At 46.7% G+C, this 25,535-nt stretch overlaps 1 protein-coding gene across 11 annotated transcripts in view; it reads left to right on the forward strand.

The window, feature by feature from the left end:
* Nucleotides 1-25,535, forward strand: part of ERI3 (ERI1 exoribonuclease family member 3) — a 134,845-nt gene that overhangs the window by 26,757 nt on the left and 82,553 nt on the right. For all 11 annotated transcript variants that reach the window (XM_023221408.2, XM_026455729.1, XM_023221410.2 and 8 more), the window contains 3 exons: nt 9,279-9,395; nt 16,054-16,113; nt 20,611-20,702. In XM_023221408.2, coding sequence (XP_023077176.1) covers nt 9,279-9,395; nt 16,054-16,113; nt 20,611-20,702 — 269 coding nt within the window. The remainder of the gene's footprint in view (nt 1-9,278; nt 9,396-16,053; nt 16,114-20,610; nt 20,703-25,535) is intronic.

The raw sequence follows: 25,535 nt of genomic DNA on the forward strand, positions 1-25,535 counted from the left end.
ACCTGGAGGGCAGTTAAAACCAAGGCTGCTGGCCCCATCCCCAGGGCTTCTGATTCTGAAAGGCTAGGGTGGAGGCCAGAAATTTGCATTTCTAATAAATTTTCAAGTGATGGGACTGTGATTTGACAACAGTTGACCCTCTTAGCTTTCTCATCTGTAAAACTGCTTACAGAGATGTGGGATCATATGGGACAATGTGTGAGAAATGTGTTCAGTGCATTGTGTGGGGGGTATCAGTCTGTGTATTGCTTGCTTACTCGTCAGTGAATTTTAAAAAATCTATTGTCATGCCAGCACAACTGTTTACCTTCCTGGCTGCTGGCTGTCACTTGTGGGCAGAGAACAGGGAATCTATGAACCACCCCACGGGCATGCAGTATTCTGTGAAGAGATCAGCAGTCCCTGGGGCTATGGATGGGGATTACCGAGTAAGGCCTCCTGTAGCCCAGCCACCTTCCAGAACTCTCAGTCTGCCTGAGTGGGCCTGGTCCTGTCTTGATCACTTGTTACCGCAATTTCTTCATCCCCCGCTAGTGTATCTTAAGGCAATATTTGGATTGGTTTGAAAAATGGTCTTTGTCTAACTAAGTCTCTAATTCATCTTGTGATCCTGAGCAAGACACATGCCTTTCCTTCACTTCGTTGGGTGACTGATCAAACAGGCTTTGGCTGCGTGTGCCCAAGTCTCAGAATGTGGACTCTGGACCTTCAAAGTGAGGGGAGCTGAGGTAGACGCTGTTCTGATGAGAATCAGTAGAGCATAGTGTTTAAAATTAAAAGCATGGACTCTAAAACTGGACTGTCTGGATTTGATTTTTTTTTTTTTTTTTTTTTTTTTTTTGAGACGGAGTCTCGCTGTCACCCAGGCTGGAGTACAGTGGCTGGATCTCAGCTCACTACAAGCTCCGCCTCCCGGGTTTATGCCATTCTCCTGCCTCAGCCTCCCGAGTAGCTGGGACTACAGGCGCTGCCACCTCGCCCGGCTAGTTTTTTGTATTTTTTAGTAGAGACGGGGTTTCACCGTGTTAGCCAGGATGGTCTGGAGCTCCTGACCTCGTGATCTGCCCATCTCGGCCTCCCAAAGTGCTGGGATTACAGGCTTGAGCCACCGCGCCCGGCTGGATTTGAGTCTTGACTACCTACTGGTAGTATGACCTTGGGCAAGTTACTTGTACTCTTTTATGTCTCAGTTGCCTTATTGGCAAAGTGGGGTAAATAATAGCACCAATCTTACAGGACTGATGGAGGATAAACTGAGTTAAACATATTAAATGCTCAAAACAGTGTTCGATATGTAATGGCTTATAGGTATTAGCTCTTTTTTTTTTTGAGACGGAGTCTTGCTCTGTCGCCCGGGCTGGAGTGCAGTGGCTGGATCTCAGCTCACTGCAAGCTCCGCCTCCCGGGTTTACACCATTCTCCTGCCTCGGCCTCCGGAGTAGCTGGGACTACAGGCGCCCGCCACCTCGCCCGGCTAGTTTTTTTTTTGTATTTTTAGTAGAGACGGGGTTTTACCATGTTAGCCAGGATGGTCTCGATCTCCGGACCTCGTGATCCGCCCGTCTCAGCCTCCCAAAGTGCTGGGATTACAGGCTTGAGCCACCGCGCCCGGCTGGTATTAGCTCTTATTCGTAGAATTAGTACTAGTATTATTCTGATCCACATCCTCATTGTAAGCTGTTGGGATACAGCAGGTGACTGGGAGGCAGGCCCTGCTTCTCTGGGAAACACAGAGAAATCGGGCCCTCTTATCAACATAGTGATAGAGCCAGGGTACTATCCAGAGAGATTTTTTGGGCTTGGCACCCTTGCACTTCTAGGCCCTTAGTGATGCCTCCAGGGGACCTCTCTAGCACATAACCTGAGATTTGTTTAAACTAATTTCATGACAAATGTGTGTATACAGGTAGCTACAAAGAAATCATTTGGTTGTTGGTGCCCTGAAGGGTCGGCTTCCCAGAGGCCACTAATATCTGAAGTTATTTACAATTGAGTATGTAAAAATGTTTGAACTGTGGCTGTTTCTGAGTCATGTGCATACAGAGGTAGACACAGGTGTGCACACCTCAGGTGAGGATGTGGTTTCTAAGACTTGATCTCCTTCATTTATTGGTATTGTGTTGTTTGAAAAATTCAGATTTTCATAAAGGTAAATTATAATTCACTCTGCGCCCATACCTTCCTCGAATAAAGAATAGCAGTGTCTATTTTCAGCTTCTTTTCTATATTTTAATTGCTTTGGGGTCTATGGAGATGGGGAGGGGGGACATGTAGGTGAAAAATCAGGCTTTTAAAGCTCCGATTTTTTACCCTTCCTTGTCCTGAAACTTCGAGCATCAGCTCTCATCTGTCAAAGTGTAAATCAGCAATTAAAACCCAAACAGCCAAATGCCAAAGATGACCCGAAGCACAAAGCAACTGACAAACAAGTCCGGACAAATCGACGGGTAATTTATAAGCTTTGCCCTAAAATCTAATTATTTGGCAATTCGAATTTGCAGCCAGCCAGGGCTTGGCAATAAATTTAACCCGCCATAAATTATTTAGGAGCAGACTGTGGTGTAAATCAAAACCACGAGTGTTTGTTTAAGAAATAAGCTCCTTGTGCATAAAATGTCTTTTTTTTTTTTTTTTCCAAGGGAGAAACTGTTATTGCAAACCGTACCCCATTGCCCAGTGTAGCCCTCACTTCTCCCATCCAACTTCCCCTCTTCCCTGTGGCCGGGAGGCTCCTTGATCCTTGGAGAAAGGGCCCATCTTTGCATGAGACTTTTATCCAAAACTAAATATTTGGGTAGAACCGACATCTTTGTCAGGGACTGCATTTTCTACCTTGTGTTATGTGTTGCTTTTAGATTTTATCAAACCTTTCCATGCAGGGACACACACTTTTTGGAATTTTCTTCCGAGGGTTGAAGGAATAGATTAGTTGTTATGAAGGAAAACCAGTTCCTTCTTCCTAGGTTGAGAGGGGGAAGCCATGAAAAATGATCTGCTCATTCTCTTATTTCAGATAGGACATAGAAACATCAGCTCAGGCAGAGGAGAATCTATGCCTAGGGAAAAAGGGCTAGAATGCTACTCTATTAAACCCTCTGGGCTGGGCGCAGTGGCTGTGGCCTCTAATCCCAGCACTTTGGGAGGCCAAGGTGGACAGATCTCTTGAGGCCAGGAGTTCGAGACCCACCTGGCCAACATGGCAAAACCCCGTCTTTAGTAAAAACACAAAAATTATCTGGGTGTGGTAATCCCAGCTACTTGGGAGGCTGAGGCATGAGAATCACTTGAACCTGGGGGGCGGAGGTTGCAGTGAGCCGAGATCGTGCCACCGTAGTCCAGCCTGAGTGACAGAGCGAAACCCTGTCTCAAAAACAAACAAACAAACAAAAACCAGAATTTATAAACCCTCTGTCCCATTTTTACGAATTCCAACAGTCTAACCTAAGTCCCTTCTACTTAAATCCTTTTGTTGTTGTTCTGTCTTCAAATGTATTTGTATTGCTGCAGACACTGTAGTTGAAGGGAGTTTGAATATCCCGAAGGCAACTTACACATTTATTTCTTGTAATCTACTGATTGTGGGTGTGAAATTTCATTTGAAATGCTGTTGCCATTGTGTCCTCCGTTTATGAAGGAAATCATTGGGGGTTCCTAGCTGAGCAATTAGAGAACAGCTAGGGGCTGGGCGCGGTGGCTCAAGCCTGTAACCCCAGCACTTTGGAAGGCTGAGGCAGGCGGATCATGAGGTCAGGAGTTTGAGACCAGCCTGGCCAATATGGTGAAACTCTGTCTCTACTAAAAATACAGAAATAGCCAGGCGTAGTGGCGGGTGCCTGTAATCCTAGCTACTCGGGAGGCTGAGGCAGGAGAATTGCTTGAACCTGGGAAGTGTAGGTTGCATTGAGCTGGAGATTGTGCCATTGCACTCCAGCCTGAGTGACAGAATGAGACTCTGACTCAAAAAAAAAAAAAAAAAAAAAGCAAGCTAGGTTTGAAATACCTGCTCCAACCCATTTTACAAGGTAGATGAATGCTTGTTTGGTGCTTCTTTTTTATTTCTGTCTTCTCTCCCCTCAACAATATTGAGGGAGACAGTAGGTACAATAGATTTGGAACCTTGGATATTTGAAAAATCCCAATTCTGAGGCTTTTGTTCTTAGCTGTTAAGTTATGGCCAGTTTTCACCCACCGTTGGCAGACAGCCCAGTGCTATAGGTAGTTTGTGAATGGTGTTTCAGTGTTAGCATTGAAAGTCCATGTTGGCCAGGCGTGGTGGCCCACGCTTGTAATCCCAGCACTTTGGGAGGCCGAGGCGGGTGGATCATGAGGTCAGGAAATCGAGACTATCCTGGCTAACATGGTGAAACCCCGTCTCTACTAAATATACAAAAAATTAGCTGGGTGTGGTGGCGGGCGCCTGTAGTCCCAGCTGCTCGGGAGGATGAGGCAGGAGAATGGCGTGAACCCAGGAGGCAGAGCTTGCAGTGAGCCAAGGTCGTGCCACTGCACTCTAGCCTGGGCGACAGAGCGAGACTCCATCTCAAAAAAAAAGAAGAGTCCATGTTGCAGGAAACCCTTGGTCCTGATCAACAAGATGGTTGATTACCCTAGGTAAGACTGGGATTTGGTGGTTTGTAATAGTTGAGGGAGGAAACCACTTAGAGATGAGAGTAGATCTAATAGAAAGTGCTTTGAACTGTTAAATGTCTGGGTTTGAATCCTGGCTGTACCACTGACCATCTTTGACATCTTAGGCAGATCATTTCCCTTCTCTGATTCTGCGGAGAGTTTTGTGTCTTCTGGTACAGCCAGGCCCTTGGCTTGTATCCTCCACTTAGCAGCCCTTTCATATGTTTACCCAACAAAAGTTGAGAGAGTGAAGCCGGTATGCCAGCATAGGAATTAGGTGCTAGAGATCACACTGAAGGCACATGGTTCCTGCCTTCCCTGTGCCATCTGTGTTACTGCAGCCATGGTGGGGTCTTTTCAGTAGCAAACCTCTAGAATTTTTCTGCCTGGATAGTCCACATTCATTGCTCTTAAAATTTGAGAGCAGACTCTGTTTCTAGGAGATAGTAGACTTGAGTTCTCTATAGGATAACCTTTTAGACTAAGAGAACCAGATCTTTCTTGACCCTTCAGATGTTGAAAGCTGCTAATCCTACTCAGTTTTTAAGTCTCGTTCTCATTTTCCCCTTTAGGAGTTCCAGCTCTGTCCCTCACAAGCAGCGTAAGTGTGAGCAAGTGAATTAACATCTTTGGGCCTTAGTTTATTTGTGAAATAGGGATGACTATGATTCCCACCTCATGAGTTAGGATTAAATGAGATCATTCCTCTTAGCACAGTATCTGCCGTGTAGTATACAATAAATGGAATAAAATGATTGCATTTTCCACATGTCTTGGAGAGCACTGGAGGCCAGCTCCTCTCCACCCATTGCCCAGACTTGAGCATCTCAGAGAAAGAAGCCACCTTTCATTGTATTCATCTCTATGTCTACAGCCAGCCCCTGCCTGGTGAATAGTAGATGCTTAATAGTATTGATTTATGACCTGAAGATGGTGATGGTGATGATGATGTAACCTATCTCCTAGGATTAAGGAAGGTAAAATAAGAAAATGTATGTGAAACTATGCTTTTGTAAATGGAAAAACATAACACCGTGTATGTCCCTCCACTAAGTTATTTATCACGGTGTACTATTCTTTATTTGTTTGCCTGTCTTTTCTACTCATAGTCCATGCACTTCTCCAAAGTGGAGACTGCATCTTACCTCTAGTCCTGCTCCAGCCCCTGTCTGATAGCCTACACAAAGTAGGCACTCAGGTAGTTTAATTAAATGCAAATGGCATACAAAGGCAAAGAACTGTGAAGCTCTTATTAGGATAGGGAAAGAGGGCTGGTAAATATGACTGGTCCTTCCTTCCTTCCTGGTGCTACTTTTACACAAAACTGTTTCTGAAATGAACCTTCCTAGGGGAGTGATGAAATTGGCTGAGAGAAAAGGTGAGGGTCAGGAATAACAGTTTCATTACCTGAGCAACTGGACATAGTGGCTGGCACTTGGGCACATTGTCACAAATCTTTGTGTTGGGATTAATGCCAGTAACTTGTAGCGTTGGGGTTCCATCTCTGATCATTATCAGCTAAAAATCGTCAAAATGTTTGTCATGCTCCAGGTGCCCTGGCTGCAGAGTTGTGCCAACTTGATGCAGATTGGGGCACCTCTCCCACTACTGGGCTGTTTGGGCCAGTATTTTAAGGTTCTGGAAAGTATGGAAGTACTGGCTGGGCAACATGGGAAGGTAAGAAGTGCCTCAGTGAGGTCCTTGCTGCTGTAACTTCTCAGAGGGTCTTTTCTCAGAAGCTTCTCTTTTGCATCCTCAGTGGCTCAAGTGAATATGCCATTGTGCAGGCTCATTGTCACAACAGCTCCTCATGTTGTGGAGAAAGGGCCCCTGCAAAGTCACATTTTGAGACTGGCCCTTGAAACCGCCTCTTCTTGGTCTTGGGAAGAAGGCTTGGCTGATGAGCTAGCATTATCAGAGATATGTTTATAATAGGCTAAATTTGATGTGTCCTGGGCCTTGAGTCTAGGCACCCTGGGAATTTCAGGGACCTACCCTCTTCCTTTTTTTTTTTTTTTTTTTTTTTTTTTTTCCATGGATGCGAGTCTGGCTTGTTCTTCCTCTCCGGGAGCATGGCACTGAGTCTCAGCGCTTAGTTGGCCCCATTTCCCTCTGGGTAAGGAAGCGAACATCAGGAAAGTCTGAATATTGAGCTGCAGTATTTGCTGTTATTTGCTGCAATGGGGAAACCCAAAGGCCAAGTTTCCAGAGAGTCTGCTGGGGATGCTGACTTGGTGCTGGTCAGAGTGGAAGCTGAAACACGTAGTATTTTATAATAAATACTAATGAAATCCTAGATCTATAATAGCATTTCGGATATCTAAAACAAACCATGTGCTTGTAAAAAAGTGGAAAGAGATCAACTTTAAGCCATAAATTCTTGGTAATAGAGGGTTTTTTTCTATTTATGTTTGATAGATATTTTTATTTCCAGAGGAATGTCAACTCCTAATTTCATAATGTATCATGGGCTTAAGAAAATTGAATTTAATAAAAAGCCAAAGATGAATGGCATCCTTAAAGGTCCCAACACTTGTCTTTATTAGCAGGACAAACTGTAGGTCTCCAAACACTGCTGCTCTCCAAATGAAAGTTTAAATGAAAAGTACAGTTGTGTCACAGGTTAAATTTCATTGTGGGCCCAGCTAACATTGTTAGTGAGGAGCTGGCTGTATTTGTTTCCTTAGACACCAGGGCAGCCAAACTCACCAGGCTATAGAGCTCTTTCTGTTGAGGAAGTGTTTCTTCTACTTAGGGGGAGAGGAAGGGCACATCAGAAAAATCAGGAGTCAGATGAGCCTGACTCATGGGCCACACCTCAGAGTTGGCTCTTGGAAATCCTGGTTACCTGATTTTTTGCAGGGGGACCAATGTGTACTTTTTTGGTGTGTGTTCAATTTTGTTATTCAGTTCCAAACCCCCGTTTACTCTGTATGTAATGCTTCATGGGGAACAGAAGGTCCAGGGAATTGGGAAATGAGTGTTCCCCTCTCTTCACCTTGAGAGGAGAGGTATCACCTGGTCTAAGCAGCAGCCTGGGCCTCCCTTCTCTCCCCTCTGCCTCAGCCTTGCAGCCATTTTGCCCTTTCTGTCTCTGGGAGTAAGATCCTGTCAGCTTCCCCATCTTTGGAGATCAGCCCACCGAGGCAAGGCAACCAGAATCTTTGAATCTCTCTAGCATGAAATCTGACTTGATTTGGTTTTCGGTCCTGCTGTTATGTGTTGGATTGAAATAGATGCTTTAAAAACAAGCCCAATATTAGTGGGTAGGTTTTGCGGGGAGGATACCTGACTTTCCTGGGACATCAAGGAGATTGACCATTTCTCCTTGTGTTTTCCCAGCCATTCATTTCCTAAGTGCAGTCAGGTGTCATCTGTTTCGTGTTGCTTCTCCAGGCTGTCTCTGGAGAGAATCAGTTTACCTCGATTTTAATGATACTGGAAAGGTCTTCTCCAGAATGAAGGACCCGGGGAAGGGGTGCTGCTGGAGCTATTGGGGCCACTGAATGGGCAGAGCCCCCTTTCTTTCTCTCTGCCGTGGAGGCCCTTTCCACATGCTAATTTTTCTCAGAGAATTTTGCTTTTTTTTTTTTTTTTTTTATTATTTCCTATTTGTCTCTTCCAGATGTTTTCAGGGCAGTTTTTTTGTGTGTGTTGTAAACTAATTCCATTCATGTTTTAAAAATTTATGAAAGCGCTAATAAAAATGTCAAAGTGGTAAAAATGTTAGCTTTTCCTTTGCTTTGATTAAATTTTGCAAACTGTTTTTGAATATTAAAAAGCAATAATTTTTTTTATTCTCTCTCCTTGCTTTCCCTCTTCTCTCTGGTACGCATGTGCTCTCTCCTGCCCTCTCCCCCCTCTGGTGCGTTCCTCCCTTCCCAGGAGCGATGTATGAGGCGTGCTGCACAGCCAGCGTTCTGCAAGCCTGTTTGCACACCAGGACCTTGGTGCTGTGCATCTCTATTAAATAGCGGAGACAAATTAATCTTAGAGACTCCAAACAAATTGTCACTCCTCCTCCTTCTCTTCCATTATGTTTCAGTGGACTGGGAAGGGCTGGCTAAGCAATTGGGCTGGCGGTATAGGGGGAGTGTGTACTGCCTGAAAGAAAGGTGGGAGGCGCTAGCTCCTGTTACTGTTACTCACTTTTCTCCTCCTCTTTGGGATCCCCTTTGGCTTTTTTATCTTTTTAAAAAATTAAGAACTAATGAAGAAACTTACCAGCTTGGTTCAAACTTCATACAAGGAAATCTACGCATTGGTCTGATGGCTGGTTGTCTATATGGCAGGAGATCAGACCCATTTCAGGACAGGGACCTGGGCAAGAGAAAGAAGGGGGTATTCTTAGGGGCTTCTCTCTGCTAGAGAACCAGTTGGAGAAACTGGGGCAGATGGCACCACTGTCTTCCTTCCCATTTCCAGAAACAATGGGGTTGAGGGCTGTGTCCAGTCCCTGGAACTTATGAGGATATTGGCAGTGGGAGGGTTAGGATTGTAACTGCTGGTGCCGTCTCACTCAATCTTGGGTTTGGCCTGGCAGGAGCTAATGAACCCAAAACACTCATTTTTTGTTGACTTGGAGCTACTGTTGGAAACCGTCAATTACAATAACTTATTTTTCCTTTTCTGTATCTTTGGCACTCCAGGAAATCATCGAGTTCCCCATCCTGAAGCTAAATGGCCGGACCATGGAGATTGAGTCTACCTTTCACATGTATGTCCAGCCTGTAGTCCATCCACAGCTTACCCCATTCTGTACAGAGGTAAGAGCCCTAGAAGTGGGCAGCAAGGGCTGCTGGGAGGGGAATTTTGGAATCCTTGGTGTTCTATATAGGCCACTTAGAGAAAGCATAGGGATTATCAGTGCTTAAGGCAAGTGCACACTGGACCCAGCAGTTAGGTTTTATAAAGTCTGATGTTCCACGCAGGTCACTGTTGTTACTGGGGACCCAGGGAGAGCAGTGGCTTAGTCTACCCCTGCTTCCCCAGCATCCCTTCCTGGTGACCGGCACTTGGAGACCAGGAGCAGAATGGCACTTCTGGGGTTCAAGTTCTTTCCAGTTCAGTTTCCCTTAGAGCCCCTGCGCAAGAGGTAAAGATTTCAGCCACTTGGAAGGCAGGGTTATGTTCAGGCCTTCTTAGCTTTCTGGCATTGTTACTCTGTCCTCCTGTAAAGTGGCCCTGTGTGAAGCATAGGTTGTTTGTCGGAGGTACATTCTGTCACCGAGGGAAGAGAAGAGTGGTCTGAGTGAAGCATGAAGCCTGACTGGCCAAGGCTGAAATCTCCTTATCCTAGGCAGGTACTGTACTTGGCCTCCTTGTCAACAGGTAGGTATTGATCCCATTTTACAGGTTGTGAAACTGGGCCTAACTGAGATTTTGATGCTTGCTGTAGGCTCAAAAGAGCCATTGGCAGAGGGGAGGAGCCCCTGCAAGTTCTAACTCCCAGAACTGTGTGAAGCCTTCTGTGGCTACTTTTCCCTGTGACATGTCATGTAATGCACTCAATGGTGGCCAACAGGCTGTGGTGCAATCGGGTTAAGAATGTGTGGTAGCAGGGATGATGAGAATCTTTCAAGAGTCTGGGGCTGAGGTACATTAGAGACTTTGTGCCTTCATTTAGACACCTATCTGCTACATGTGAATGAAACAGGTGGAAAGGGGTTCTTGAGTTATCCCAAAAAATCTCCTTGGTGAGAAAGCTGGGAACAAGCCTGTCTGACCCTGGTAGGCCCTGAGGCTGACTTAGCCCAGATATGAGGCCTTGAAATTGCTCTGAATTCGATGCCAGTGTTTGCCATCTGACCCAGGTGGGGCTTTTGCTGCAGGCATCCATCTGCCAAGGTGCCTAGCCTCTTAAGCCTTTTGTTACTCCAACTAATGATGTTGCGTTCTGGTTCTCTCCTTCCTCTACTGGGTTTTCCCCTTTCCCCGGATTTACCTATACCACCAGGGGGCGCTAATCTGACTTTTCTGCCCCATTTGAAAAATCACCATTTTAATGATGATGAAAATCCCGTTGCTTATGGGAAGGGAAGGAAAGACTTCCTTTAAGCCAGCCAGTTCCCTGATCCCTCCACTGGCCTGAAAGGCTAATGTCCTCTTGTCCTTATATAGATAAGCAGGCCCAAATTTTGGTAAGTTTGCTACCTGTTTAGGAATGGAGCAGAATTCTGCTGGAGCTGGACCCTGGGCAGGAGTGGATGCTTGAGAGTATAGGAAGAAGAGGGACTTCTTTTAGAGTGAGGCTGCTGCTGCTACTTTTTGTGGGGATGGGAGGAGGGATTGTGAGGCTATGATGAACAGTTTTTTCTTTCTAGAAAGCTTCACCCAAGGACGCACGTACGTAATTTGGAGGGGAGTAGGAGTGGTGGTTGGGATCCTTATTATGAAGCCTGTTCTAAAAGTGAAAATGTGGTTGTTCTGTAGGCACCGGGTCTGCCATTTTGTCTCAGGTTTCCAGAGCTCAAAACTCGCCATGATCTTGTCCATCCTTTTTTGACCAGCCTCATATCTCTCTGCTTCTTCTCCCACCTAGCTCCCCTCACCCAGAGGTTGCCCTCTTACAGTCTGTCTTTTCACATGATGGTCCTTCTGCCTGCACAGAGTTCCCACTCTCCCCGCCAACTCCTGCTTGACCTCCAGGACTCTGCTTAGGGTCACCTTCCCTGATCCTCAGATTGAGTTGTGCTTATTCCAACATAGAACTGATGATCAGATACTTTATACTATAATTATTTATCTGTCTCTTCACTAGACTATAAGTTCTTTGAGGGAAGAAACTAGACCTGATCTGTCTCCATACCGTCATTAGGGTCTGCTACCAAGTAGACACTTGATAGGTGTCCCTTGAATGAATATTGTCAAGGAGTTATTTTCTGTCTCTCCCAAAAACAACTGTACTGCTAACTTGTTATTTGGAGTAAGTGAAGTCTTATTTGGAAAACCTCAGATCACACAAATTTTGCCCTGTCTCCATACCAGATGGAATTGTATCTCCAAGAGGCATAGACACAGGATGGGGGCTGTCATTCTGAGACCTCATCCAATCTGGCAGTTGGTGCCTTTTGGGGGAGGGATGGAGGTCATTCCAACCAGACGAAATCTCATTAGTAAGTGTGAGGAACAACCCCAAACCTCCAGATTATACTTAAGTAGTTCCTCTGGTAGGATTTTCTCTCTTGTGCACAAGAAGTTCTTAACCCCAGCATATGTGTGTGTGTGTGTGTGTGCGCACATGCACATGCATATGACACGTGCACACACATGGGCACATGCTTGTGTGGGGAGAGAAGCAGGCTCAGTGCTGGACAGTAGGAAGAAGGATTCCACTTTGAACAAGTCTCTAGCACACACAGAGAGACTCTTACTTTTACTGCTTTATATTAGGAATGTGTTAGTACCCTTCTTGAGGTCCCTTCTTAGTTTCAGTTGAGAGTCGGCCTGGAGACATAGTTCTGACAGAGATAGGATGGGATGTGTTTCATTCCTTCCCGAGCCCTTTCCCTGTGACCTCTGGAATCTGCTCCAGCTCATCAAGTCGCTGTCTCTAGTAGCTGGGCTGCTGCACAGTCCCTAACCATGTCTTCTTTTTGTTGTTGTTATCATGAAAAAAACTAGAGAAATACTCATTTTGCTAAATGCCAGTAAAGGGCTTTGTCTTGCACCTGTACTTATAAAGGGTGAGATTTATTGGTCTCTTTGTCTGAGGAGAAAGAGTGGGTCTGATTATCAGATTGCACACCAGAGACAAGTGCTTATGTAATCAACAAACTGTCTTGGTGTCAGAATACGATTGTGTTGGAGATAAACTGTGAAAGGAGAAAGTGCTGGATGCTGACATGGTATTGGCACTGAGTTTCCTGGGCTGCTTCCTGTAGTTGCTAGTGTTTATGATGAAGCCAGCTCATTCCTGGACAAAGCCCTTGTGAGGGTAGGGGATCTCAGTAACCAGCCATGTTATCAGTCAGAGTCAAAAGCCCCTTGCCTTGTGGTTTCTGAGTCTGGAGAAGTGGGAGTTAATCTGTAATCCCTCAGTGAAAGGAGCCACAGAGCACACATTAATTCTTCCTCTCACCTCTCCTGCTTTAAGTGGCTAAGGTCTCTGAGCTCTCTTTAGCCTGTGAATCCTGGTTCTCAGCTTAATAATACTTGGCTTTGCTCTAGTACCTTCCGTTGTGAGGAGTGAAAGCTTTTTACAAACATGTATTAACCCAAATGGGACTGTGCTTAAACTGTGACATGAAGGATTTAAGTTAGGCCTAAGATAGAACTTCCCAGTATTAATTTGACAGAATTGTCCCGTTACCTCATAGCATCCTGTATAAGCCTTACAGGTGTCTTATCAGGTAGAGGAACTAATTTTTACTAAAAAAAAAAAAAAAAAAAGAGATGGGGTCTCTCTATGTTGCCTAGGCTGGTCTCAAATTCATGGGCTCAAGCAGTCCTCCTGCCTTAGCCTCCCAAAGGGCTGGGATTGCCCGCCGAGCCACCACGCCCAGCCCAGAACTAACTTTAATTTCATCCCTTCTTTGTCCAGTGCCTTGGCAGAGCTGATACGGGGTGGTCCATCCTTGGAGGGATTAATACAGGGGCCTGAGGCCTTCCCTGAGAAGGCTTTGTCTAGCTGAGCCAACTGCTCAACCCCTGTGTCTCTGGGGGCTAAATGCAAATCCTTGAGGAACTCAGCTGTGAGCCGTGCTTTTCTGGGCCACAAATGAAAATGGCTGTTGTCTGGGCAGCATAGCGAGAGAAGGAGCTTACCTCACTAGGCTCTTCCCAGGCTGATGATTCTAGGATCACTGAGCACTGGAGTGGAGTTTGTGAAAGCCTCAGGATGCTGGAGCTCCGTTTCCCCAGCTCCTGGTGGGAGAGTTGGGCTTAGTCTGCAGTGAGGCATCCTGCAGCAGAACCCCGGAGCAGCACTCTGGTTTTCCATTTTGGTGTAGTGATTTTCTTTTCTTTTTTTTTGAGATGGAGTCTTGCTCTGTCGCCCAGGCTGGAGTGCAGTGGCTGGATCTCGGCTCACTGCAAGCTCCGCCTCCCGGGTTTACGCCATTCTCCTGCCTCAGCCTCCCGAGTAGCTGGGACTACAGGCACCTGCCACCTCGCCCGGCTAGTTTTTTTGTATTTTTTAGTAGAGATGGGGTTTCACCGTTTTAGCCGGCATGGTCTCGATCTCCTGACCTCGTGATCCGCCCGCCTCGGCCTCCCAAAGTGCTGGGATTACAGGCTTGAGCCACCGCGCCCGGCGGTGTAGTGATTTTCTTGCCCCACATCAGTGATTTTCCTGGGGCCCAGGGCAGGGGCTTATGGGGTACACAGGTGCTGACCTAAGCCTTATCTCCAGGGAGGGAGGGCTCTTGGCAAGGGTGCATTGCTTTCCTGTGTGAGTGAGACTTTCTTGAAGCCCTTGGCGTTCAGCTCATTTGAGAGACTCGGTGGGAGCCAAGAGAAGAAGTGGACCTTACCTTGCCCCCTGAAACTCAGACCAGACACAAGACTAACATTTGGACCCTGGAGCTTCCTAAGAAATGAGAGTGACTATGGTCCGCCTTTTCCAGGATGTTTCTGATCTTGAGCCTCAGCTCTAGGCTTGAAGGTGTGTCTAAGCCCTAGGCTTAACAGGAGAGAAGCTGGACCAGAACGGGCAGCGGTGGGCCTGTGGGTGTCTGTCACTAATCTGGGGTTGGTAATAAGCCTCCTCCTGACTCTCTTTGGCCCCTTCATGACTGAGGCAAAACAGGGTATCTGCGTACTCAGTTTGTGGCTCTGGAAGGTGTACAGGCTCTGGGTACTAGTTGGGGCTGGGCGTAGGAGGGGCTGCGGAGAATGCGTATTCCATGAGGGCAGAGTTTTTACATTTTTCTTCACTGCCGGATCCCTAGTTCCTGTAATATGGCCCAGCCCGCAGCAGACTTTCTATGAATAGTTATTGACTAAATAAAAGGAGGAGTCCTTTGTACTCCAAGATTGAAGCTGCTGACCTAGGGCACTTCCCCACCCCCAGCCCCCCAGCCCTTAGTGGACCATCTTTTCTTCTCTTTGACTCAGGCCCTCCCTCTGCTGGGCAGTTCTTTGGTCTTCCAAGCAAGGAAAGGGTGTGGAAGTGCCAGCCGGGTGGGCATGCTGTGGGTTAAAGCTTTGCGAAGCAACAGTGTAGTTAATCTTTCTAATTTATTTTCCTTTTAGACCATGGGAAGTCTGTAGGCAGCAGCTGTTACCCAATTAAAATACAGATTAATATAAAAACAGTTTCTGGAATATAAAATAGAGTGGCTGTGTCCTTACACTTCCTTAAAATACCACCTAATAATGACTTGATGAACTACAGAAACCTACCTAGAGGAGCTCAGCGTTTTTAAAATGAAAATTTCTCCCTAAAAGGTGTATATTACCATTCCATGTAAGTCACCATGAGAAAATAACCTTCCCACTTAGAGCCAGCGATTTCTGTGCGTTGGGTATTTGGTATTCGTTAAGTATAATTATAGTTTAATTGGAGTTTAATCTCCCCCCCCAACACACTTTAAAAAAAAGAAGTTTCCAAGCAAGTCTGAGATACTGCTCTTTCTGAAAGTAGCCAGGGACATGCCGGGGGTGGTGGTTTCCAGTTGGTGTCCAGGACATGGGGGCCTTATGCCCTCAGATCCTTGTAGGCAGTCTATCCTCAGTCTGTGCCTGAGGGATATTTTTACTTTAAACCAAACCACAACAAAGCAAAACAACAAGCTTGTTTGAACCCAGGCATGACCTAGGTGGAGCATAGGCCTGAGTCAGAAATTCTCTAGGTCATAGTCTGAACATTAGGCCTTTTTGTCTTAGTTTCCCCATCAGTTAAAGGTGACTCTGTCTCTTGCTTGGCTAGTTCATATCGATGACCCTCGTATGCAGGGTGAAGGATAGGAGCCTGTGGGACTTCATAGATGTTAGGGAAGGTGTTAGGGAGAGTGTGGCAGGGGGCAGTGCTGGATATCGAGGCTCAGAGAAGGGGTGGACTTGAAGCCAAGTGTGCCTGTCCTGTGTGAGAACTCTCCAAGTTTTACAGGACCTTCTGTGAAGCTAGGAGCTGAATTTACTTGAGACTATAATTGTGGGAAGTTATTGAGCCTATTGAATACAGAAGACATGTAACATCAATTTGTTTGCAAGCTGAAAGCTGAAATAGGTGTGAGAACATGTCTTGTGGTCAGTGTGTGTATGTGTACACCTATCTCAGGGCAGGATTTTATGGGAGAAGCTCACATTGTGTCCTGGGTCCTGGGTCTTCCCAAGTCTTCTAGTTGGGCTGTGAACCTAAAGCAGTGCCAGATCAGAGCCCTTTACAGCAGAAGGAGAAAAACAGAAAGGAAAGGGTTCTGTTCAACCTTGAGTGCCTTCACCCTGGTTATCTACCCATCAGTTATTTCTCTTTCCTTTCAGCTCACCGGGATTATTCAAGCCATGGTGGATGGTCAGCCAAGCCTGCAGCAAGTGCTGGAGGTAGGTTGAGTGACCTTTAATTCCTGACCTCTGACCCCTTCCTGCTGCCTTTCTCTCCCTCCCCTCCTGAGAATGTAGCTGTGTAATTTGACTATGATTATGGCTTGATTAGAATAACATTTGCTGTCACATCAGTGACATGCTGTTGAGAGTATTGAACCATTGATCTGTCATCTCCAGCTGTTCCCGTCAGGGTTTCTGACAAGATGTCCCAGTGCTGCCAGGAGTTGGGCAGAGGGGCCCCCACCCCTTCCTGGCCTATGGCCCTGTGCTGGCTGGCTCTGGGGTAACCTGTGTTGGGTGTGCTGGGGAGTAGGGGAGCTGAGCTTGGTACTGTGGGACTAGCCCCAGGGACTGGAGGTGTTTTTGTTTAGCTTTAGTGTTGGCTTCTTGTGGCATGTGAGCACTTCATTAACTCACCCAGAACTCCCCATCGATGGCTTTTGTTTGCTGAGAGCTCCTCCAGGAGCTGTGGCTGGGCCCGCCTGCCCCACTGCAGCTTGCCGCTGGATGCTTTGTGCCTGGCGGGTGCAGAGGCTGCACTGGGTAATGATTCCTAATCAGAATAATTACAACAATTGCCTATGTGAGGGAAATCAAATTAAAGACTTTAAAACCCTTGGCAGAGACCACGCTTCCAGGATGTTCTCCTCGGGGAGCTAGAAAAGGTTAAGATGCTGTTTCTTGCGCTGTAGCCTGAGGGAATAAGGAAGGGCAGTGCTTGGTCTTAGCTTGTCTCCCACCCTCCTCTGGCCTAGAGGTTTTCACAAGGGGAGAAGGTCCCCCTTCCATGTCTTTCTCTATGGGCAGCGGCGGGGGCGGGGGAGAAGAGAAAAAGCCTGTGGATCTCATTAGGTGCTTTATTTATTTTTTAAGACCAATAAAGCCAAAGCTCAGACCTTAATCAAAGCGTAGGAGAAAGCAGAATATCTGCAGGAATAGCAGGGCACATCTACACTGGAGGTGTGCAGCCTAGAGGAAGTAGTGTGGTGGCAGGGAGCAGGGCAAGATATCTTTTTTTTAGCCAGGAAATCCTGTCCCATGCAGGAGAGAGATGCAGATTGAATTTCGTGGGGCCCCCCCAAGGATGGAACCAGGGTCAGAGAGGCAAGTTTAGGCTCACCTCAGTGGCAGAGGGTATTTCCTGTCCCTGGGAGTATGGGAACCCAGGCTGTGACCTGTCTGGTTGGGGGTCAGAGTTTGGGCACCTGCAGTAGATTGGGAGAAGATAAAATGAGCTCTGAGATGCTTCCCAGCCACATTGACCATCTTTTTTTGAAGAGATTCATTCCTATGACCAAGGGAGCTCCTTAGCATGGACTGGTCCCCGTTAAAACAGACTTAAGGAGACAGAGGGAACTCATTCTTTCCTCTGTCCCAGCCACCATCCCCCGCCAGGGCCTGGCTCCTGAGGGATGCCAGAAGACAGATACCTTTTTCCTGGAACATCTGTAGCTGGGATCCTGGAGGAAGATACTTGCTCTGGGCCAGCACCAAACCAGGACTGTTGAGGTTATGGATTTTTTTTCTCAGTGGCCCCAGTCAAGGAGGACATACGATCTTGAGGAGGCAACCCCCTGCTAACCCTAGGCCAGCCCTGGAGCAGGGTGCTCAAAGAATTCTGAGTCTCACCCAGGAAGCTACTTTCTACTACTACATGCTTTGTGGGTAAGGAGGGAAAATTCTTGGTATCAGCTTGAAGAGAGTTTCTGGCCGGACTAGGAGACCAGACCGGACTCTGCTTCATCTCATTAGTCCTGAGATGTTTATAGAGATAAAGAGTTCATTTCTTGTCCGAACCAAGGCCCTTAGCAGGCAGCCAGCTAGAGATTTGTTTACCTGACTCGTGGTAAAAGGTGCTCACTAAATAGCTGCTGTGCAAGCGAATGGCCTGGGTCCTAAGCTTCCAGGGACCCCAGTGAGTGTTGAGTGCTTCCTATGATAAGGGCCCAGTTTTGCTGAGTGTGGCCTTCTGTTGTGTCTTGCTCTCTCTTTCACTGTGCAGGAGTTGGGGCATCGGGGACCCCCTCTACTATGTGGGGCACTTAACTTGGGGATATAAAACAGTGAGCTTGGGGGGTGGTTATGCTGATTTAGGGAGCCCTAGTTTCACCTTACCTCTTTTCTTAGATGACCCTGGGGAAAGGATTCATGCATGTGTGTGTGTACGTGTGTGTATGTGTGTGTGCGTGTGTGTGTGTTTGTGTGTGTGTGTGTGCACACGCACATGCCTGTACATGCAAGGAGTTGGGCCAGAGTAACTGAGGAGACAGATCATTCAGCAGTAGAGGATCCAGAATTTATCTTTTGGGAAGATTCTTTGGCTGAGGAGGATTCTGTGGTGTACAGAGCATTTATAGAGACCACATGGTCTGCATAGTCTGGCACCGGGGAGCAACTCTGACATTCTGGTTGGTAGGGCTGCTATAGCTGCGGAACTAGGTAGGATCCTTGGCCTTAGTCAAGGATGACTTTAGCATGGGCCAGGCCTCTGGCATCACAGAGGTCTATCCAGGGAGCCAGCCTATACCTGCTAGAAGTAATCCTACTTAAGATACTTAAAGATATCCATGGACTCTCAGTTTGCTGCTGAGCACACGAGGCCCTTTACAGTCTGGCCTAACTTAGTCCTCCAGCCTCTGTCCTTTCTTTCATATACTGTGGACTTCAGTCACCCTAAACTTTTACCTACTCATGTTTTCAGTCAACCAGCAAATATCTCTTGAGTAGATCCTGTGCTGGGTGAGAGATTAAGGTAGTGAGTAAGGCAGAGTTCCTGCCTTCGTGGTGCTTATATTCTCAGGGAATGCAGACATTTAACAGATAATTGCTTCAAATACAAAATTATTGCATATGTACCTTTGCCTCTGCCTGTAGTATCCTCTACTATGTTCCACCGTGTCAGGTTCCTACTTCAGTTATCTTTTTTGTGAAGCCTTTTCTGACTCCTTTCCCTGTGAAAGGTAGGGCTAGCCACTTCCTCTTCTTGGTCCTGTAGCACTGTGGTCACGTCTCCAGTGCTGGATCTGTTGTATTATGATGATCTGCCTTTCTCCACTTCTCAGCATACTGCCTGTTTTGTGGTAGGTACTTATCACATTTAATTCTCAGAACAATTCTGTGTAAGGTTTTATAGATGAAGGAAACTGAGGTTCAGAGAGGTTACATGACTTTTAAATGACTCTCCATCAGTGACACAGCCAGGATATAGAATAGCCAAGGGTTGGAATCCAGATGTGTCTGACTTCCAATCCTGCATTTTTAACGACTATGTGAGATAGCCTTAAAAAATAATCTCTTGCATGGGTAGAAGCAGTGGTGTGACTCCCTCTCCATGCCTGGGGTCTTCTGAAAAATAGGCAATGCTTCATGAATTCTTTTTATTTATTATTTATTTATTTTTTACAGAGTCTTGCTCTGTCACCTAGGCTGGAGTGCAGTGGTGTGATGTCAGCTCACTGCAACCTCCACCTCCCAGGCTCAAGCAATTCTTCTGCCTCAGCCTCCCAAGTAGCTGGGATTACAGGAGTGCACCACCACACCCAACTAATTTTTTTATTTTTAGTACAGATGGGGTTTTGCCATGTTAGCCAGGCAGATCTCAAATTCCTGGCCTCAAGTGATCCGCCTGCCTCAGCCTCCCAAAGTGCTGGGATTACAGGCCTGAGCCACCACACCCAGTCTTGAATTGTTTATGATATTTCTCTTGTTGTATACTGATTTTAGTATTTGAATTTCCAGTGTGAGCACAAATAAATGGATCAAAGGGTTGAAGGGAAAGAAGGATTTAGAGTGTTTAGGAGCAGTTTTTCTCCCTGTGTAGAAATTGAGCTCAGCCTTCAAAATATTCTGCTGAATTTGAATCCTCAACCATGAAGAGGAGAAATACGAAGTTGGGGGCCAGTTTTGAACTTTTAGCAGCTGGAGCAGGCAGCACTATCCCAGATGTCTGGATGGGGCTCCAGTCCGGTAAAGGGGACTCTTAAGGTGAAAATTTTCATCACTTTCATTTGGTGAATAACCAAATTTGTAAGTTTGGTTGATAAACATTTGGTAGAAGAGTAAAACAAATAAATGAATGAGTGAAGCTGTGGGTTGGAGCCCCTGTTTGGGGCCTCCTTCTACTGTGTTCTCATGCCCCAGGACAACAGCCTGTCTATGCTGGGCGAGGGGACCAATGAGAGGAACAGCCAAGTCAGAGCAAGGTATTTGAACTGACCTGCTGGGATCTGGAGCAGACTGCTAGGCAGTAGGCGAGTGTAGGGTCTCCCTCCGGCTACATACTCGGGCTGCGGGATCTTCCTAAGGGGTTGTCTTCCAAATACCTCCGTGGTTCTCAGCCAAGCCTTAGAGCCCACAGAGGGGCCATAGTTGGATAAGATTACAATTTTCTCCTGCTCTGATTACAAGCAGCTTATCTGTGTTTCGCTGTTGTGGCTCTTCACAGGCTCAGGGGAAAAAAAAGGAAAATCTCATTTGTTCTTGTGTACTTTTCAGAGGGTCGATGAGTGGATGGCGAAGGAAGGCCTCTTAGATCCAAACGTCAAGTCAATTTTTGTCACCTGTGGAGACTGGGACTTAAAAGTCATGTGAGTATGAGAAGGGCTACTTTGCTGGCAGAGCTTGGAATCTGTGGGACCAGGTCTTGCCTTTTGGAGGCTTAAATGTCTACAAGGCAGCTGGGTCAGGGATTCTTCAGGTCTCTGAGGCTGCCAGGGATAGAAGAGGGTTGGGAGCCCTGCCTTCTGCCTCTCTGGAGCAAGGTGTGGGCAAGTCAAGGGCCTGCCTGGACAGTTGGGGCCTTCCCGCCTTTGCCAGGTCTCACTGCTCATGACAGCCATTCCAATTGCTGGGGCTGTGTGTTACTGCCCTGGAAGGGAGGAGTTAAAAGAATGTCTTGGGAAAAAAAAAAAATTAAGCCAAATACCATGTTTATTATGTAATGCAATATAGTAACTTATTTATCAACTATATAAAGTAGGCATTATTATTCTTCCTATTTTATAGCTGAGGAAGTAAAGGTACAGAAAGGTTAAGTAATTTACCGAAGGACACACAGAGCTAGGATTCAAACTCAGGTCCTTGCTCTTAACTATTATACTATGCCGCCCCTTTATCTAGCCTGCAAGACCCTGGTGATCCAACTAGGAGTCCAGTGGTGGGATGAGAGAGGGCTGCTCTGGGAGCCGCCCATGTCACCAGCCTCCTCTTTCCTCCTCTGTCCCCACTGCTTATTTTACCTTCGTCTCCTGATCCTGTCCCGGTTATGGAAAACAGAATCAGTTTCTTTGCTGGGTTGACACTTGTGCATCTTGTCTGCCCTCATGAATACATGGCTTCAGATGGCCCCCAGGGAACTGAAGTGGGATGGAGGTGGTGGGGGCATTGTTTGCTGAGGAGTCATAGAATCTATTACCTCTGTGTGCATTGTGACTGAAGGTAGCAACAGGTATTCCTTGTGTGTGTGTGTGTGTGTGTGTGTGTGTGTGTGTTTGAACTTTTGAGCATAAAGTGGGATGTTGTTAAGGGGTGTAATGTAGTAGCTCTGCAGTAACATTTTCTACCACATCGGATGTCATCTCCTCACCAAGTCCCTTTGTAAGCCTTTTGGTTGCTGGACATTGAGGTGAAGTTATGTACCCAGGTGGGTGTCAAGCCTGCTATTGGACCCCAACTTTCTAGGTGAGACAGGAGGAAGAAAAGGCCCCAAATCACATGAGCACACACAGACCTCATCTCCCATACCCTTTAGGTGTGTACACACACTGACTGTACCCCTCTTGGTTTACTCCAGAGGGTCTCCATATTCCCATGTGACACCTCTTTGTCAGGGAAATTATACAGGCTGGAACTAGAGGCAAATATGACTCAGAAGGAGTCCATGGAGAAGGAGTGGAGGAAGAAGGCTCTTTTTCTTGTTAATGGCATCCTGGGCAGCTTTGAGTCCTTAAAGCGAGGAAGGGACTTAACGTGGATCTCTGTAGCCCAAGAGAAGCTACTCAAGGTGGGACCAGTTTCAGGCTGATACCCAGAATTCTGGGATTCATGTGGCCCAGGAGGAAGGCCCTTTGGCCCAGTCCAGAGTTCTACTTCCTCCAGGTAGCCTCCCCAGGACTGCCTTCATCCAGTGTTGTTCTCTCTTTGGCATCTTCACCTTCCAAACACATGCATTTCAGAATCTTCTACTTTAACTGTGCACGATGTGTACATATATGTGTATGAAAACTTTCCCGTGCATGAGGTTGGAGACTATAAACTTGGAGTTGATCTCCCCATGAGATAGAGAGGGAATTTCAGAGGGTGCTGTCGTCTTTTGGTCTGGCCTGTTCTGTAGCACAGTGGACTGTGGACAGGTGTTAGTGACTCAGGAGATTGCCCTGCCTCTTCCTGAAAAATGATATCATCAAGAAGAGAGGCTGGGTTGTGGAACCCAACCGTATATGAAAGGAAGCCAAGTTTTAATGAGTGCGTACCTTGCCGCACCCACACCTCCTGACTACCATCTCTGGAGGGTGGTGGTATTGTCTTTCTTTTATAGACGAAACAAACCAAAAACCCCTGTGGCTCAGAGAGCTGAAGACATGTAGCTAGACAGAGTTGAATTCTAAGACCGTGTAGTTTCCAAAAGAGATGGGTAGGGCAGACTTGGTTGTCTGGTTTGGGTTTGGACTGGGAAGGCTGGTGAAGCTTCAGAAAAGGGTTTTCAGAAAGGAAGCAGGTGGCAGGGCTTAGGGGAGGGAGCTCTGTGGCTGCCTCTTATAAACAGGTCTCTGCATAACTGCTGGGAAGGCTCTTAATTAAATGTGTAACAAAATAAAAACAGCCGGAGAGGAAACCTAAGTAGTGCTGCGTGACAGCGCACAGCTAATCGGTGTTCCTGGAACCTCTTGGCAGAGGCTCGTCAGATGGCTCTCGTCAGAGCCATCACCTTTTTATGTGCCTGGTAAAGGCTGCAGATGAGCCTGACAAGGGTGGTGTTAAATTGACACTCACAACTTGTTAGTCTGTGACTTACTTCTTATTTTGACATCCGTTTTCAGATTTAACTAAGTCTTAGGAATTCAGCAAACATTTTCATTTCACACTCTAGTTTCCGGAAGCCATGGTTCCTTCTCATTGCTGTCCTTACCTCCTCCTCCCCTTCTCTCCCCAGCAGCTTCACATCACTTTTGTTGGAAAGGGGCTGATAAGTGGGGCACTGAGAAATGGGAACTGAAGTGGCAGCATAAATCCCACTGGAGAAAAGATATCTGCTCCCATCCTGACAAATCATTTTATGTCCATCTTTTGTCAAAGCCAGATGAGTTGATTCTCCAGGTGTACATGGGCTTTGGTGTGTAGTCACAGACCCTGCTAAGGTGAGTTGTTATTTAGTGGTGTGGGTTTAATTTTCCTCTCAATGTTTTTCAAGAAACACCACTTGTTGCGGGTCTGGCTCTTGGTCAGCTTGCCTTCCCTGCCTGCCCTACTTTTTCTTCACCTTGCTTGGTGTTTCTTGAAGTTTCCCATAGGGTTTGGTGGTGTTTCTCTGCTTACCCAGGTAGAAAGTGCCTCTTTCAGAGGGCTCCATCTTTGGTATTGTGGTGGGGTTAGCGCTGGTGTAGACTGAGGACGGACACCTGCACAGGCACCCACTTGAGGAACTTAGATTTTAGCCTGTAGCTTGAAGATCCAGGTTCACCAGCCAAACAGCACAGCATGGCTGAGAAGCTAGACTAGAGGCTTTCCCAGTGGGCCGTGAGTCTGAGAAGAAGGAAGATTGAGAAGGGGGAAAGGCTGGAGGGAAAGAGCTGACCTGAGGGAGGCCCTGGCCCCTAGTGCAGTCTAGGAAGAGTCCCCTTTAGAGAGGGTAGGAGAATCAGATGCTGTTCTCTGGTGGAATAGGGGCCAGGGGCCTGCTCAGAGTCTGGTGAGAAGACCCACAGTTAGGCTCAGCATCAGTTTTGGAGCAGGAAGTTTTCCTCCCCCTGGAGGGAGAAGGGAGGTTGAACACATAAATGCAGGCATTTGACTTCCTTTTTTTCCCCTGCCTTCTTGCTGGGGTGTGCGTACTACATTCTGGCTGTGCTCTACTGGTGTGGACCTGGAGTTCACTTCAGGTTTTAGGAGGTCTGGAGATGGAAAGATACTTGCCCAAATTACACTGTCACTGTTAGAGATGGGGAGCATGCACTCAGCAGGGGCTACTGAGGTTTCCTCAAGGCTGCTGTCAAGTGGTCAAGACCACTGAAGAGACTGCTGTTACCTGGAGTGAAAGGTGCCATGATGAAACCACACACCTGGGTGAGCACTGTGGGGTCGTGACTGTCCTGCGGGGATGTGGAAGATGGCTAGAAGGGGGCCTAGTGACATGCTTGCTGCAGGTCGGGCTGGGTCCTCTTGGCATTGCTCAACAGCTGACTACTGCAATCTTCTTGAAACCATCTTTATCTGTACTTTTGTTATGTTTTCTGTTTCTCTGGCTTCTCCTCCTCAGTCACTTGAGTAGATATTAATACTTCTTTTCTTCCTTTTTCTCATGTTGGTGTTTCTTAAATAGTGGTGTTTCTTTGATTTCTATCCTGGTTGTCTTTTCTGTTTATTCTACACATTCACACTTATCAGTGATCTCATCTTTTGCCATAGCTTCAGCTATCCTCTGTATGCTGATGTCTTCTAATCTTTTTCTCTAACTGGAGAAAAGAAATCGGCTTCATCTGCCACCTAAACGCCACACCTGGATAGCCAGCTACCTATTCTACATATCCACCTAGTCGTCCACAGGCCCCTTCAAGCTCAGATGTTTATCTTTCTCCTCACACCCTGTCCTCCATCATTCCCTCAAATAATGACTGGCACCATCTACTGAGTTTTTCTGTCGGAAATCTGAAAATTATCCCTTCTCTATCCACACCAGTTAATTGCCAAATCCTGTTGATTCTGCCTCCCAGAGGTTTCTCAGATTTATTCCTTTCTTCTCATCCCTACTGCCCTGCCCTAGTCAAGATGATCATATTCTTCTTGGATTGCTACAAAAGTCTTCTAACTAGTCCCTTTTGCCTCCAATTTTGCTGCTTCTATTCCATTCTCCTAATTGCAACAGATTATGTCACCCCTTGGCTTAATACCCTTCAAGGTTTGCCCTTGCCCTCAAGGGTAAAGTCCACACCATTTATTGGGACTTTCAAGGTTCTTGCTTACATCTTTAGCCTCACTTCTCAATATTCTCTGTGCCACCCCTGCACCGCTCCCCACCAGCCACATGCACAAGCTGGCCAGTTCCTGGTGATCCCTCTTCTTTCTCTAGGTGCCTTCCTTTGTTTTCCTGGAGCACATGTACACATTAATACATAAAATGGTGCTGTGGCTGCCTCTACTTGTCTGTCTCTTGCACTACATTGTGAGCACTGTTGTAACCCTAGGACAAGGACAAGGCTTGACAT

The sequence above is a fragment of the Piliocolobus tephrosceles genome, chromosome 1, assembly GCF_002776525.5.
Source record: "Piliocolobus tephrosceles isolate RC106 chromosome 1, ASM277652v3, whole genome shotgun sequence".
Lineage (NCBI taxonomy): Eukaryota > Metazoa > Chordata > Mammalia > Primates > Cercopithecidae > Piliocolobus > Piliocolobus tephrosceles.